Here is a 16,283-nt window from a genome sequence, read left to right on the forward strand (position 1 = left end):
GCCTAAGAGTCAGAAGACTCCAAATTTATGTCCCACTCCAGAGACTCAAGCACAAGGATTTGAGCAGATCATTCAGTGCAGTACTGGTGAAAAATCTGTCATTCAGATGGCACAATAAGTTAAGACCCCAGCTTCCTCCTCAGTGGGGTATAAAAGATCCTCAGCCACTATTTTGAAGTGAGTTCTTCCCAATGCCCTGGCCAATATTCTTCACTCATTCAGTATTTCTAAAACTGATTATCTGGGCATCAACGCATTACTGTTTGTGGGAGCTTGCTCTGTACAAATTTGCTGTGTTTTTTTCCATATTACGGGAGTGATTACACTTCAATAGCACCTCATTTACTGTAAAGAGCTTTGGAAAGTCCGAGGAGTTACGTAGATAATGCCATAGAAAGCAACCTATCTGGATGCACACAGCTTAGTACGGCAAATGCCCTTCTCAAGACTGCAAGAAATCGGGGAGAGTTGTGAACACAGCCCAGTCCATCACACAAACCAGCCTCCCCCCTCACTGACTCAGTCTACACTTCCCGCTGCCTCAGGAAAGCAGCCAGCATAATCAAGGACCCCTCCCACCCCGGTCATTCTCTCTTCTCCCCTCTCCCGTCGGGCAGAAGATACAAAAGCCTGAGAACACATACCACCAGGCTCAAGGACAGCTATTAGACTCTTGAACGATCCTCTCATACACCAAAAGATGAACTCTTGATCTCCCAATCCATCTATTTTGTCATGGCCCTTGGACTTTATTTGTCTAACTGCACTGCACTTTCTCTGTAACTACAACACTATATTCTGCATTCTGTTTTCCTTTATACTAACTCAATGTACTTATGTCTGGAATGATCTGTCTAGATGGCATGCAAACAAAAGCTTTTCACTGTGTCTTGTTACATGTGACAATAACAAACCAAGACCAATCCCGACTTGAATCTTCCTTGGCCCACGGAGTGTGCTAGACATCACATTGATTCCAGATGATCCCAACATGTGGGAAGCCGTCAAACCTGTCCCCACCTTTACAGCCATGGGTTGTCCCACCAACTGCACAGTGGCAAAGCTAGTGAAGCCACTGCCTCTCAGCTCCAGCAAACCACGTTCGATTCTGACCTCTGGAGCTGTCTGCGTGGAGTTTGCACGTTCTCCCTGTGACCATTTGGGTGTCCCCAGGTGCTCTGGTTTCCTCCCACATCCCAAGGACATGCAGTTGAGTCAATTGGCCGCTGTATTTTGTCCCTGTTGTGTAGGTAAGTGGTAGAATCTGGAAGAGGGTAGATGATGGGAATGTGGGGAGAATAAAATTACTGTGAAAGGGTACTTGATAGTCACCAAATAGGCCGAAGGGCCTGCTTCTGAGCTGTATAAATAGGCCGAAGGGCCTGCTTCGTGCTTTGACCGCAAGATTCAAAACTGATGACAGAGTGAGATCAATGATGTTTGACTGCCAAACGGAACAACCAATTCATCTGCTAGATATTCTCACCGAGAGTTTGTAAACAGCCTCTGTTCGATAGATGACTTTGTACACTTGGTTGTAATGTATGAAGGAAGCCTTGTCATCAACAGTCCACTTAAACATGACGTTTGTTCCTGCATTCACTCTTGCTGTGTAGGTCTGCAGACAGAAACAGGATTAAAACGATTACAGGATAAAACGGTCACCATGCCAACCTGTTAGAAAGCTTACTGATGAAAAACAAGAAAGAAATTTAGGTCCAAGCACACTTCTGACTCAGTGCATTGCATTCTACCTCTGTGTGTCAATGGGCAATGAATTCCACAAAACTCTGCAAGTCGTGAGATGGGCAGAGGGGGGATTTAGTTGATATGTTCAAAATTCTGGACGGTGGAAATGAGGAGAAATGTATCTCGCTGGGAGGGGGCTGGTAATTAAAGCCTTTGTGTTCTCTCTTATCAGCCTCCAGCAGCTGCCTCCCCACCCCACTTGGCCCCATGTGCTTTTTTGGCTCCTTATCTGCCTCCACCTATCATCCACCTTCCTCTGTCTTCCACCATCACCGGTCCCTCTCCCTCATCCATCGTCCCGCACTGCTCCCCGGCCCACCAATCACCTACCGGCCCCCATCTCACCTCTCCCCCTCTCCTCTTTATACCAGCTATTTCCCTTCTCTGCTCTCAGTCCCGACGCAGGACCTCGATCTGAAATGGTGACAATTCCTCTCCCCCGACAGATGCTGCTCGACCTGCTGATTTCCTCCAGCAGATTGCTTGTTGCTCTGAGATTTAAGGTAGTTGACAGAGGAACCAGAAGGAAGACGAGAAGATTTCGTTTCATGCGGCAAGTCATCATGATCTACACAGTGGAATGGATTCACTGTTAACCTTCACAAGAGAACTGGGTAAAGGTTTAATAAGGGTAAACGTGGTTGAACGTGTGGAAAAAGTGGGGGGGAGTGGCAATAATTGGATAGCATAGTCACAATGGGCCCAAAGGCCTCCTTCCATACAATTCTTTAATACTGCTCCCCATAAGCCTTCCCACTTTAAATGACCCCAGTTGCTAGTTCAGCAACCAGTGTTTTACGTGGAATAGTTATAGAGAGGTGAGGGATTAATCAAAGAGGGTGTTTTGATTTTGGAAACAATGTAAAACTGTGAATATTGATCCAGTCTCCCAAGAGAAATGATGAGTAACATAGGGCTGAATTGATAACACCTGCTTTATAATGCCAATGTCAAAAATGCTTCCACAATAAAAGCACAAAGGATTAGATAGCTGGGTTGAGCTCAGACTGCTTGGAGCTCAATGCTTTCATTATGTTACCATCTAAAGAACCAATTAATTCAACCAAGATGAATTTTCCCACACTCGAATACCATCAGGAGCTAAGCTATGGACAGACTCATTCTGCTGTTCCTACAGTGACTTGGAATGCCACCTCAAATGCTGAAGTCAGGAAATCTGACTCTCAAAATAGAATGTGTGCAAGTCCCAACACAGTGGACCCTGGCAAAGCCTCCTCCATGTATCTAGAGCAATGAACTATACACTGAGAGGACCAAAGTCACAATATAAGATGAAATTCGTATGCTAGAGATCTAAAGTATAATCAGAAAATGCTGGAAACACTCAGCAGGTCAAGCCAGATCTGTGGGAATAGTTAATGTTTCAGGTTGAAGACTTACTTAAGGGTCAACAGTTGTACCCTTGGAGACTGGAGCAGTCACGTAACTACCAGACCCCACTGAAGAGACATCAATACATCACAGGCACATCTCTCCCCACCATCGGTAGTATCTACAGGAGGTGCTGCCTCAAGAAGGCAACATATATCATCAAAGATCCCCACCATCTGGGCCATGCCATCTTCTCGCAGCTACCATCGGGCAGGAGGTACAGAAGCCTGAAGTCCCACACCACCACGTTCAAGAACAACTACTTCCCTTCAACAATTCGGTTCTTGAAAAAACCCACACAACCCTAATCGCTGCAGTTTAGTGACACTATGACCACTTTGATCACTTTGCACTAAAATGGATGTTGTTTATTTTGTTCTAAATATGTTATTCCTTGTAAAAATTGTGCGTAATTTATGTTTAATTTATGTTTTTCTTGTGAATGCTGCTCATCTGCTGTTATGGGCCTGTGATGCTGCTGCAAGTAAGTTTTTCATTGCACCTGTGCACACATGTGCATATGACAATGAACTCGACTTCAACTTTTTGAGTGCAAAGTGTTACAGGGATAGCATGAATGACCACTGGTATTGTGTAAATCCTTCAATCTTTAGCTGTTATATTTTGTTGACCTGCTCCTGTATTAGAAGTTTGCCTAGTCCACAGAACACGGAACTACCACTGACAACGCTCCCTGATATATCCCATCCGCCACCATTAAGCACTAAACTGAATCAACACACTGGACATGGGAGGAATTGGCAGCAACTGAGATAAGAAGGAATTTCTTCAGCCAGAAGGTGGTGAATCTGTGGAATTTGTTGCCACAGAGGCCAAGTCATTGTGTGTATTTAAGGAAGAGGTGGATAGGTTCTTCATTCATAAGGGGGTTAAGGGTTACGGGGAGAAGGTAAGAGAGAAAGGGGTTGAAAAATATCAGCGATGATTGAATGACAGAGCAGACTCGATGGGCCGAATGGCTGAATTCTGTTCATATGTTGTATGTGGGGTGGATAAAATGGGTTGGTATAGGATTAGTGTAAAAATGAGTGGGTTCAGTGGGTCAAAGGGCCTGTTTCCATGCTGTTTGTCTCTATGACTCACTGTGGCTCAATATTGACTTAAATGCGGACTAACCAAAGGCAATTAGATGCATCTTACCACAAGTGTGTTGGACAACACTCTGACCTTTGGGTCAGGCACAATGGTCAGTCCTTCAATCAAGTCCTCAGCCCTCACTGCCACAGTCTTATTGACGGAGCTAACTTTGTTCCTCACGGTGATGACGATGCTAGTTAGATTGCAGTCCTTGACAACGAGAGGGATTTGTGAGTAGCAGGTACCATTACTCTCCTTTCCGCAGACAGGGGAAAGATCTGCAGGGCAGGTGGTCTCGCAGCTGAAGGTCTGATTGCTCCCGGACCAGCTCGCTGATGGCCTGTCTGAAGACTTCACCTTAATGACGATCACGGGGCGATGCTTTGGCACGTAATGGACGCCGTTTTGCTTTGGCGGGTAGATAACACTGAAGTCGGTAACTGGGGCAATTACCTCCACTGTGCAGGACAGGTTGCTGTGAGACGACCCGTTTTCGATGGTAGCCTGGTAGGTGTAGTTACCCGGTGAGGGCTGCCCTTTGTGAAGCAATGGGCTGCTAGCAACAGTCTCGTGCCTGTGGCTGTAGAGCAGACGCAGGTTGCACACGACTCCATCTGTCCAGTTGATATTGGTCAGGTTGCTGCGGAAGTCAGCACTCCCGCTGGAGTAGACGATGCTGAAGTAACTCTGTTGCCAGGGTGATGATTCGTTCCGCTGGCACTGTAAGAAGGTCCCTGGTTCGCTGTTGTGCTGAATGGCTATGATGTCATTGGCCTGAACCTCAATGCCTTCCTTTCCCAGCAGGACCTTAAATAGGAAGAAAAGTAGGGATTTACTTTTCTAGTGGAAGGAGAATGATGGGGTTGATCTCCAGGACCAGCTCCAGAGAAAACAACCCTAGTTTGTTCAACCTCTCTTTATAGCATGTACGCTCTAATCCAGGCAGCATCCTGGTAAACCTCTTCTGCACCCTCTCCAGAGCCTCCACATCCTTCCTGTAATGGGGCGACCAGAATTGAATGCAATACTCCAGATGCAGCCTAACCAGAGTTTTATAAAGCTGCAACATAGCCTCCTGACTCTTGAACTCAATGCCTCGACTAATAAAGGCAAGCATGCCATAGGGAGCAGATACAACAGTGGCATTTAAGACGTTGTTAGATAGACACATGAATATGCAGGGAATGGAAGGATAGGGATCAGGTAGAAGAGATTTAGTTTAATTCAGCATTGTCTTCAGTGCAGAAGGGAGTTGAGCAGAAGTTGGGTGATTGATATTCGAATAGACCTCACATGAAGGAATGGCGGGGTTGTGGATACAAGGGCTATCCTCTACACCAACACTGCCCCCAAGACAACAATTCTTGCCCACCCATTGGTGCCAAGCATCTTTGAGGGGTAATTGGGAGCTCTGCCTCCACTTCCCAGTTAGTGGAGGGCACGGAGACTGGCAGCCACCGGAGTGGTTCAGGTTTACATAGAACATAAGGCAAGATCTCTTTATTAGTCACATGTACATCAAAACACAGTGAAATACATCTTTTGTGGGGGCAGCCGGCAAGTATCGCCACACTTCTGGCGCCAACATAGCATGCCCACAACTTCATAACCCGTACGACTTTGGAATGTGGGAGGAAACCGGAGCACCCGGAGCAAACCAACGCAGACACGGGGAGAACGTACAAACTCCTTCCAGACAGCGGCCGGAATTGAACCCGGGTCGCTGGTCCTGTAATGGCATTATGCTAACCGCTACACTACCCAGGCCCTTCGGCCCACAATGTTGTGTCGTACTAATTAACCTAATGACACCTAATCCCTTCTGCCTGCGCAATGTCCACATCCCTCCATTCCCTGCATATTCATGTGCCTATCTAAGAGCCTCTTAAATGATCATATCTGCCTCCACCACCATCCCTGGCAGCACATTCCAGACACCCACCACTCTCTGTGTAAAAAACCTGCCCTGCACATCTCCTTTGAATTTTCCCCCTCTCACCTTAAATGCATGCTCCCCAATATTAGACATTTCGACCCTGGGAAAAAGATACCTGCTGTTTATTTATGCTTCTCATAATTTTATAAACTTCTATCAGGTCTTCCCTCAGCTCCCGCCGCTCCAGAGAAAACAACCCTAGTTTGTCCAACCTCTCCTTATAGCATATGTCCTCTAATTCGGACAGCATCTTGGTAAACCTCTTCTACACCCTCTCCAGAGCCTCCACATCCTTCCTATAATGGGGCGAACAGAATTGAAAGCAATACTCCAGATGCGGCCTAACCAGAGTTTTATAAAGCTGCAACATAGCCTCCTGACTCTTGAACTCAATGTCTCGACTAACAAAGGCAAGCATGCCATAGGGAGCAGATATCTACCCTCTCCTTATAGCTCATACTCTCTAGTCCAGGCAGCATCCTGGTGAACCTCTTCTGCATCCTATAACCCTTGTGCACTTTCTTTTAGGTTGCTTGTCTATTTACAGCCACAACTGCTTCATTATCTTAAGGGATGCAGGTTCTTCTTAAAAAGAAATCTTATCTTATCTTATTTGGTTAACACCTGACTCTGCCAACAGGACCAGAGAGGACATTGATGGTGAAAGCGACAGGTCATCTTACCACGTAATGAGTGCTACTACCAGCTGGCACGGTCCAGGTAGTCTCGGACACAATATCGTAACTGGGATGGCTTCTGCTGAAGTGTGGTGGCTTTAAATTTGGACATTGCATTAAGATGTCGGAACTGCAGGGCCTTTTGGGCGGCAAGCAAGCTTCGGCCGTACTGCACCACTTGGTCCCACTGACGCAGCCGTGGGTCACGTTGCCGCGAGCTCGAGCTAAGCACAAAGCAAAGGAGGTGCATACTTCTTCACTGTCTGCAAGAATAAATGGACAGATTGTTTCAGCAGTAACTTTGGAAAATCCCTCCCGCCCTGGAATTACTTAATATGCTTCATATAGGAAAGCAAACATGAATTTCCAGACAATTCAGTTTAAAATTCCTCAATATTTTTAACCCATTAAAAGGAAGAAGGTTAGGGAAATAGCACTGATGCAGCCACATGATTTTAGATGAGTACATGAGAGAAAAGGGAATGGAAAGTTTGCTAAAGAGTTGAGGTGAGCAATGATTGCAGAATAAACACTAGCAGAGACTAGTTGGGCCGAATGGCCTACTTCAGATATTTCCTTGTGTGTAGTTTATATATATTGTGTTTTTATGTATTGTCTTGTGACCTCATGGGCTAAACACACATGAGATGTCATCCATCGGTTTTGGCCACTTACCATGCTCACTCCAATGGTTTTAGAAGACCCATTGCCAGGAGATAGGTACTACAGGTGGTGATAATCCAACATATGTCCTGTGCTTAGTGCTCGTAACCAATAATGAATTTCTCCACTTCACACTCTAGACTAGTACAGGCGTGACGTTTTAAGAAGAAATAGGTGGTCTGGTCAGTGGACAGAAAAGTGGCGGATGGAAGTTCATGCAGAGTAGTGCAAAGTAAGGCATTTGGGGTGGTATAACAAGACAAAATACACAATAAATGGGAGGATATTCAGAGTTATGGAGGAATGAAAAGGGACCTTCGCTTGTTCGACCACAGAGCATGCTTTCCTTAAGAGATCGAATATAAGAGCAGGGAGGTTATGCTGGAAAAGCACACATATTAGATGGACCACAAATGGAGACTGTGTGCATTTCTGGTCACCACACTATAGAAAGGATGTGATTGCACTCGTGTGGAGATTTATGAGGATGTTGCCGGGAATTGAAAATTGTGAATATTAAATTGAATGAGGTTGATTTTTTTTGAAGCAAAGGAGGCTGAGGAGAGATTTAATTGAGGTACATAAAATTATGAGAAGCCAAACAGAGTAAATAGGAATGAAAAGGAATAAATAGGACAAGGCTGTGTCCTCAGCCCTCTACTCCCTATACACTCATGACTGTGTGGCCAGATTCTGCTCTAACTCCGTCCACAAGTTTGCAGGTGATACCATTGTTGTAGGACATATCTCAAACAGCGATGAGTTGGAGTACAGGAAGGAGATAGAGAGCTTAGTGGAATGGTGTCATGACAACAACTTTTCCCTCAATGTCAACAAAACTAAAGAGCTGGTCATTGACTTCAGGAAAGGGGGCGGTGTACATGCACTCATCTACATCAACGGTGCTGAGGTCGAGAGGGTTGAGATCTTCAAGTTCCTGGGTGTGAACATCACCAGCAGCCTGTCCTGGTCAAATCACGTAGATGTCATGGCCAAGAAAGCTCACCAGCGCCTCCACTTCCTCAGGAGGCTAAAGAGATTTGGTTTGTCCCCTTTGACTCTCACCAACTTTTACCGATGCACCATAGAAAGCATCCTATCTGGATGTATCACGGCTTGGTACGGCAACTGCTCTGCCCAGGACCACAAAAAGCTGCAGAGTTGTGGACCCAGCCCAGTGCATTACAGACACAGCCTCCCCTCCTTGGACTCTGTTTTTACCTCTCATTGTCTTGGTGAAGCAGCCAGCATAATCAAAGACCCCACCCATCCGGGACATTCTCTCTTCTCTCCCCTTCCATCGGGTAGAAGATACAGGAGCCTGAGGGCACGTACCACCAGACTTAAGGACAGCTTCTACCCCACTGTGATAAGACTATTGAACGGTTCCCTTACATAATGAGGTGGACTATGACCTCACAATCTACCTTGTTGTGACCTTGCACCTTATTGCACTGCACTTTCTCTGTAGCTGTGACACTTTACTCTGTACTGTTACTGTTTTTACCTGTACTACATCAATGCACTTTGTACTAACTCAATGTAATTGCACTGTGTAATGAATTGACCTGTACGATCAGTTTGCAAGACAAGCTTTTCACTGTACCTCGGTACAAGTGACAATAATAAACCAACATCAATACCAATACCAAAACACAATGATGCTGGAGGAACTCAGCAGGCCAGGCAGCATCTGTGGAAAAAAGCAGGCAGTCAATGTTTTGGGTCAGGACCCTTCTTCAGTACTGAAGATAGGAAAAGGGGAAGCCCAATATATAGGAGAAAAGCAAAGCAGTGATAGGTGGACAAAAGAGGGGAGGCGGGGTGGGCACAAGGTGGTGATAGGTAGATGCAGGTAAGAGATAGTGACAGGCAGGTGCAGGGGAGCAGGGGAGAGTTCAATATTGAGTTCCTCCAGCATCATAGTGTTTTTCATCTAGATTCCAGCATCTGCAGTCCTTTGTTTCTCTAGAGTAAATAGGAAGGTCCTTTTTCGCTTAGCAGAAGGGTCAAAACCGGGGGACAGGGGTTGAAAGTAAGTGGTAGAAGAATTGAAGGGGGATGGGGAAAGATTTTTCATCCAGGGAGTAGTAGGGTCTGTGACAGAAAACCTTGAAGAAGTATGACCTACAGGGCTCGGGATCGAGTGCTGGAAGGGGCCATGAGGTTGGGTAGCTCTTTCTCGACCAGCATGGACATGGGCCGAATGGCCTTTTGCTGTGTTGGAAATTATCTACCATTCTACAGGGAGTTCTGATTTCTCATGCAGTGACTCCCATTATTAAGCCATTACCTGGTGTCACGAGGTACAGGTCTGTTCCAGCACATCTTGGTCGGTAGATCCGAAACCTCACGTGCACAGTGTGGTTCAGATCTTGTGTGGCCATTTCAACCACTGAAATGTTACCTTTATGACTGAACCAAAGGCCTGGGAAGACCATGAGCTACAAGACAAACATGGAGACATAAGGATTAGCAAGTGGTTTGACACAAAGGAAGAAAATGCATTCATCTCCTTTTCCCTGCTTCTGGTTTTTATAGACACACCACAGAAAGCATCCTATCCGAATGCATCACGGCTTGGTACGGCAACTGCTCTGCCCGAAACTGCAAGGAACTGCGGAGAGTTGTGGACACGGCTCAGCACATCATGGAAACCAGCCTCCCCTCCATGGACTCTGTCTACACTTCTCACTGCCTCAGTAAAGTAGCCAACATTGATTAGACCCCTCCCACCCGGACATATTCTCTTCTCCCCCCTCCCATCAGGCAGAAGATACAAAAGCCTGAAAGCACGTACCACCGGGCTCAAAGGACAGCTTCTGTCCCGCTGTTATAAGACTATTGAACGGTCCCCTAGTACGATAAGATAGACTCTTGACCTCACAATCTACTTTGTTATGGCCTTGCACCTTATTGTCTGCTTTCACTGCGCTTTCTCTGTAACTGTAACACAATATTCTGCATTCTGTTATTGCCCTTCCCTTGTACTGCCTCAATGTGATGAAAAGATCTGTGCGGATGTCATGCAAAACGAAGTTCTTCACTGTACCTCAGTACATTTGACAGTAATAAACTAATTACCAATTAGTACCTTGATGACAAAATATCTGAATTTGCAGACAAACGTTAACATATAACAAAGAAAGACGTGGATCTTTCACAGCCTTAAGTTGTCCAAAAGTCCATTATACAAAATGAGGTTGGTTATTGATGTAATATAGGAAACATGCACAGCAAGCTCCCACAAACAGTGTGGTGACTTTGAGAAGCTAAGGCTTGTTGACTTTATTCCCTGGAGCGTAGAAGATTGAGGGGTGTCCTGATAGAGGTGCATAAGAACATGAGGGGCATAGACAGGGTGAAAGCACACAGTCTTTTTCCCAGCGAAGAGGTGCTAAAAACAAGAGGGCATAGGTTTAAGATCAGAGGTGAGAGATTTAAAAGGGACTCAGGGCAGCTTCTTCATGCAAAGGGTGGTGCGTATTTGGAATGAGCTGCCAGGAATAGTGGTTGAAGCGGGCACATTAGCAACGTTTAAAAGCCATCTAGATACGGACATGATAGGAGAGATTTAGAGGGCTCTGGACCAAATGCAGGCAGACGGGACTAGCTCGCTGGGCAACACAGTCAGCATGGACGTGTTGGGCTGAAGGGCCCGTTTCCATGCTGTAGGACTCTATGACTGAGATTTTAATATCAGCCAGAACACTGGGGAAAACTCCTCTCATTTTCAAAATGGGCCTGGAAGAGTTTTACATCACCTTTAGAGTATGGACATGAAAAGGTCCCATGAATACAGTCAGAGTATCTGGATCAACATTTATCTCTTATCCAGAAGTATCAAAATGGATTCTCTGGTCATTTGCTACATCAGTATTCATGAAATGTTGACAGACACACACTGGCTACTGCCACACCTGCAGTGTGTACAGTTTTGGTCACCCTACTACAGAAAAGATGCAGTTAAACTGGAAAGACTGAAGAGAAAATTTACGAATCTGTTGCCAGGACTAGAGGGCCTGAGTTATAGGGAGAGGTTGGCCAGGCTAGGTCTTTATTCCTTGGAATGTAGAAGAATGAGGGGTGACCTCATGGAAATGTTTAAAGGTACGAGAGGCATAGATAAGGTGGACGGTAACAGTCTTTTCCCCAGGGTAGAGGAGTCCAAAACTAGGGGGTGTAGTTTTAGGGTGAGAGGGGAAAGATTTAAAAGGGACCTGACGGGCAACTTTCTCACGCAGAGGGTGGTGAGTACATGGAACGAGCTGCCAGAGGAAGTGGTTGAGGCAGGTACAACAGTGTCATTTAAGAAGAACTTGGATAGGTACAATGGAGGGTCAGGGCTTGGGGGGGGATATGGGCCAAACACAGGAAGTTGGGACTAGCTGGGTGGACACCGTGGCCGGCATGGACCAGTTGGGCCAAAGGGCCTGTATCCGTGCTGTATTGCTCTGTGACTCTCTGACACCTGACATTACATCAGTGACTGCATTTCCATGAGGCTCAACTTCCTGTTGTTTGGGATATCCTAACAAGGATGGCACTGCAGAAAAGTAGCTAGTTCTTCTGAAAAGCACCTCAGCTCCATTCCAAAATTAGGGGAGTAATTTTCCATTGGTTACAAAGGTGGTTTCCCACTGGAATGGATTGCTTGGTTTAAATTGTGTGAGGATCAGATTGTTTCACAGTGGGAAGGTAATCTATTCAGACAGCTCGTTACTTCGTGGACAAGTTATAAACTAACTCTCAGCTGCAATTTTGCAGAAACACCCCTAATGCAATAGAGTATCACTCCAGCTGAAATTGAATAGTGCTGCTCTTGCATTGGAGGGACATTGTATTTCACAGTCATAGAGTAATACAGCACGGAAACAGGCCCTTCGGTCCAACTGGTCCATGCTGACCATAGCATCCTCCCTGCTAGTCCCAGTTGCCCGTGTTCGGCCCGTAACCCTCCAGGCCCCGCCCCTCCATGTACCTAGCCAAATGCCTCTTAAATGTTACAACTGTACCCACCTCGACGACTTCCTCTGGCAGCCCATTCTGGGTACTCACCACCCTCTGTGTGTAAAGAAGTTACCGCTCAGGTCTCTCTTAAATTGCTCCCCTCTTCTCTTGTATTTGTGCCCTCCAGTGTTGGACTTCCCAAACTATGACCGTCCACCTTATCCATACCTCTCATGATTTTATAAACTTCTATGAGGTGACCCCTCATTCTCCTACGCTCCAAGAATAAAGATCCAGCGTGGCCAACTTCTCCCTATAACTCAGGCCCTCTAGTCCAGGCAACATCCTCGTAAATCTCTTCTGCACCCTCTCCAACTTGACAATGTCTTTCCTATAACAGGGTGAACAAAACTCCAAGTGCGACTTCACCAATGACTTATATAACTGCAACATTATGTCCCTACTCTTAAACTCAATGCCCTGCTAAAAGCTTTCTTCGCCACCCTGTCTACTTGCACGGCCGCTTTCAGTGAACTGTGCACTTGTACTCCCAGGTCCCTCTGTTCCACAACGCTCATTAGTGCCCTGCCCTTCACTGTAGAAGTCCTACCCTAGTCTGAATGTCCAAAGTGCATCACCTCACACTCATCTAAGTTGAAATCCAATTGCCATTCCTCAGCCCATCTCCCTAATTGATCAAGATCTCTTTGCAATTCATTGTAACCTGCTTCACTATCAAGAAGACCCCTACTTTAGTATCGTTAGCAAACATGCTAATCGTGCCATGTACACTCATATCCAAATCATTTACATACATAATGAATAACAGAGGTCCCAACACTGACCCCGGGGCACCCCACTAGTCACAGACCTCCAGTCGGAGAATCACCTTTCAACCATCACCCTCTGCTTCCTATCATCGAGCCAATTCTGAATCCATCTCGCTAGCTCCCCCTGAATCCCATGTGACTTGACCTTCCGGATCAGCCTGCCATGCAGGACCTTGTCAAAGGCCTTACTAGAGTCCATATAGACAGCACCCACTGCCCTACCTTCATCTATCCACTTAGTTACCTCTTCAAAAGACTCCAAAATATTCATCGGACATGACCCTCCAGACACAAAACCATGATTATTCCCAATCAGGCCTTGACTATCCAAGTGTTTCATTATAGTAACATTCCTATTGCATTGGAGATTAGTTCCAAATACACTGGAATAAAACTCCTAATGCCTGAGGGAAATACTCCTGATGCACCAAGGTAATGCTCCTAATGTATTGAGGTAATTCTCCTGACGCACTGAGGTAATGCTCCTAATGCTCTGAGGTAATGCTCCTAGTGCACTGAGGTAATGCTCCTAATGCACTAGGGTAACAATCATGTTGCACAGGACAACACTGACATAGTGATCCTAATGCACTGAAATAACATTATTATCATACTAGAGTAACACTTCTTGCATTGGAGTAATGCTCTTAATGCACTGGAATAATGTAAATTAACATGACATTCTTCATTTCAAAAATTCTTCACTGACTCCAGTGTGCTTTGGGACATTCCGAGGGCACAGCACATGCGATGGACATGGAGGTCTCTCTGACACCTTGGTGTCGGTCTCTGTTTACTGAATCTTGGCCAGCGGTGATATTCACTTCCTGCTTAATGCTTGCAGTGTGGTGATTGGTAATGCTTGGTGGTGTTTGCATAAGGCCTTTCTTGGCAGAAGGACCGTTGCATGCAAGAACTGCCAAGCATGAACTTGAAGATTTCTAGATGCATTTCCCGAGACGACCCTCTGACACTGCCAGTGACTCTGTGGCTGACCGTGCTGCAGGTAGACTATCACTTACCTCCCCCAGCCCCACAGATGGCGGGGCGTTGTTGTTGACGGTGATATTTCTGACCGGTAAGTGTGTACTAAATGCCGGCAATCCCACCAGAAGATAATCAGCACCGGGAATCCTCTCTGCTTTACAAAATATACAGAGAGAATGCTTGTCAGTGAAGAGTGTATAGTTGTCCCGTAAAATAACCATATACAGTAACATAAATAAAACAAATGGGTGTTTCCAATCTAAAAATGAGTTACATAGAACATAGAACACTACAGCACAGTACAGGCCCTTCGGCCCACAAAGTTGCTCAGAGATACAACTCAAACTTTTCAATTATTGAACAGAAGCAATAGGAACAGAAGTTGGCAACTTGGCCCTTCTAGGCTGCTCTGCCATCCAGCTCCATCGTGCTCGATCTGATCCTGGCCTCAGCTTCACTTTCTTGCCTGTTCCCATAACCTTGACCTCCCCTGTGAACCAGAAACGTCTCAGCCATAATTGGCTGCGGAGGCAGTTCTGTGGGCATGTATGGCAAAGCCCCTTGAGCAGTCGGGCTTGGTGCTGGCTTACTTGAGGAACGTGCATTGGACTTCCAGCCACCGCAGTTATTTTTCATGAATGCATTCAATGTCTCTGCAGTTCCCTGGGGTGGGAAACTCCTGAAAGACACACATACACTCTGGAAGAAGAAATTCCTCCTCATCGCCTTATTCTGACCACGTTCCAGCAGTTCTAAATTTCCCCATGAGAAGATGCATGCCCTGAGCTTCCATCAATAAAACCACCTCAGAATCTTATAATCCCCAATGGGCCCAATTAGCTCAATCACTTCTTACAAGACAATCAACTCATTTTCTGGGTTTTAGTCGTGAAGACAATCACGTCGCACATTTTGCACCTCCTGCTTATTGTGAACTTTTCAACATTTTAACAAGCAAAAAGCTTTCTTCTGGTCCCTGATTACAACATCGAAAATCCAGCAGAAAAAAAAATGATGAGAACCAATCCTCCCATTTTTGATTTTTTTAAAGCCAGCATGGCAAGCAAGCTTGGTTTGAGCTCAATCACTAAAAGAAATTTTCTGGGAACTGGCTCACCGATTCCCTGACCATTAAATCTGCTCTAGTTTGCAGTGGCTCACTGTGGTGTTGTTATGTTGTATTATTGTTGCACCATATTATTACATTTCCTCTTTAAGGTCTGAACACAACCAGTACATCAAGTGCGGCAACAAAGAAAGCAGCCATTGCTTAGAGCAACAAACACTCTGCCGGAGGAACTCAGCGGGTCAAGCAGCATCTGTGGGAGGAAAGAAATTGCCGATGTTTGGGGTCAGAACCCTGCATCAGGACGGAGATTGGAGAGGGGAGATGGCCAGTGTAAAGAGGAGAAGGTAAGTTGGTTTATTATTGTCAGGTGTACCGAGGCACAGTGAAAAATCTTTGTTATGCATGCCATCCATACAGATCATTTCAACAGTGCATTGAGGTAGTACAAGGGAAAACAATAACAGAATGCAGAATAAAGTGTTACAGTTACAGAGAAGGTGCAGTAGAGGCAGACAATAAGGTGCAAAGCCATCATAGAGTTACAGAATTTAGACTTAAAAGAGTAGAACGATTATGATAGAAGTAATAAATAGATCTGCAGAGAGCAGCTTTCAATGAGTCACCACACTCCAGTGTGACGCCACTCATTGCAAGCGGAGTGGCAGGAAAGGATTCCAAGGCGATTGGTGGACTGAGGAGGGGTGTAAGCTGACGGGCGGGTAGTGCCAGGTAGGGGAGGTGAGTGGGAGTGGAGTTGGAAGTTCGCTTAGAGGTGAGTCTACACACTTAGTCATAGCTATAAGGACCAAAGCAGATAGGATTTATGGTCATCTGGCATAACCTTCCTCAGAGGAGCCAGAGCCAAGATGCACTACAGGGTGGCGATTTGCAGTACCAAGTGGCAAGGTAAACCCGCAGCTGGTTAAACCATG

At 45.8% G+C, this 16,283-nt stretch overlaps 1 protein-coding gene across 4 annotated transcripts in view; it reads right to left on the reverse strand.

Moving 5' to 3' along the window:
- pkd1a (polycystic kidney disease 1a) overlaps positions 1 to 16,283 on the reverse strand; it is a 239,949-nt gene that overhangs the window by 125,264 nt on the left and 98,402 nt on the right. For 2 of the 4 annotated variants that reach the window (XM_052020991.1, XM_052020989.1), the window contains 5 exons: positions 14,318 to 14,436; positions 9,809 to 9,959; positions 6,859 to 7,115; positions 4,303 to 5,046; positions 1,487 to 1,618 (listed from right to left, as the gene is read on the reverse strand). In XM_052020991.1, coding sequence (XP_051876951.1) covers positions 1,487 to 1,618; positions 4,303 to 5,046; positions 6,859 to 7,115; positions 9,809 to 9,959; positions 14,318 to 14,436 — 1,403 coding nt within the window. The remainder of the gene's footprint in view (positions 1 to 1,486; positions 1,619 to 4,302; positions 5,047 to 6,858; positions 7,116 to 9,808; positions 9,960 to 14,317; positions 14,437 to 16,283) is intronic. The other 2 variants (XM_052020990.1, XM_052020992.1) reach the window with 1 other exon arrangement.

The sequence above is a fragment of the Pristis pectinata genome, chromosome 8 (genome assembly GCF_009764475.1).
Source record: "Pristis pectinata isolate sPriPec2 chromosome 8, sPriPec2.1.pri, whole genome shotgun sequence".
Lineage (NCBI taxonomy): Eukaryota > Metazoa > Chordata > Chondrichthyes > Rhinopristiformes > Pristidae > Pristis > Pristis pectinata.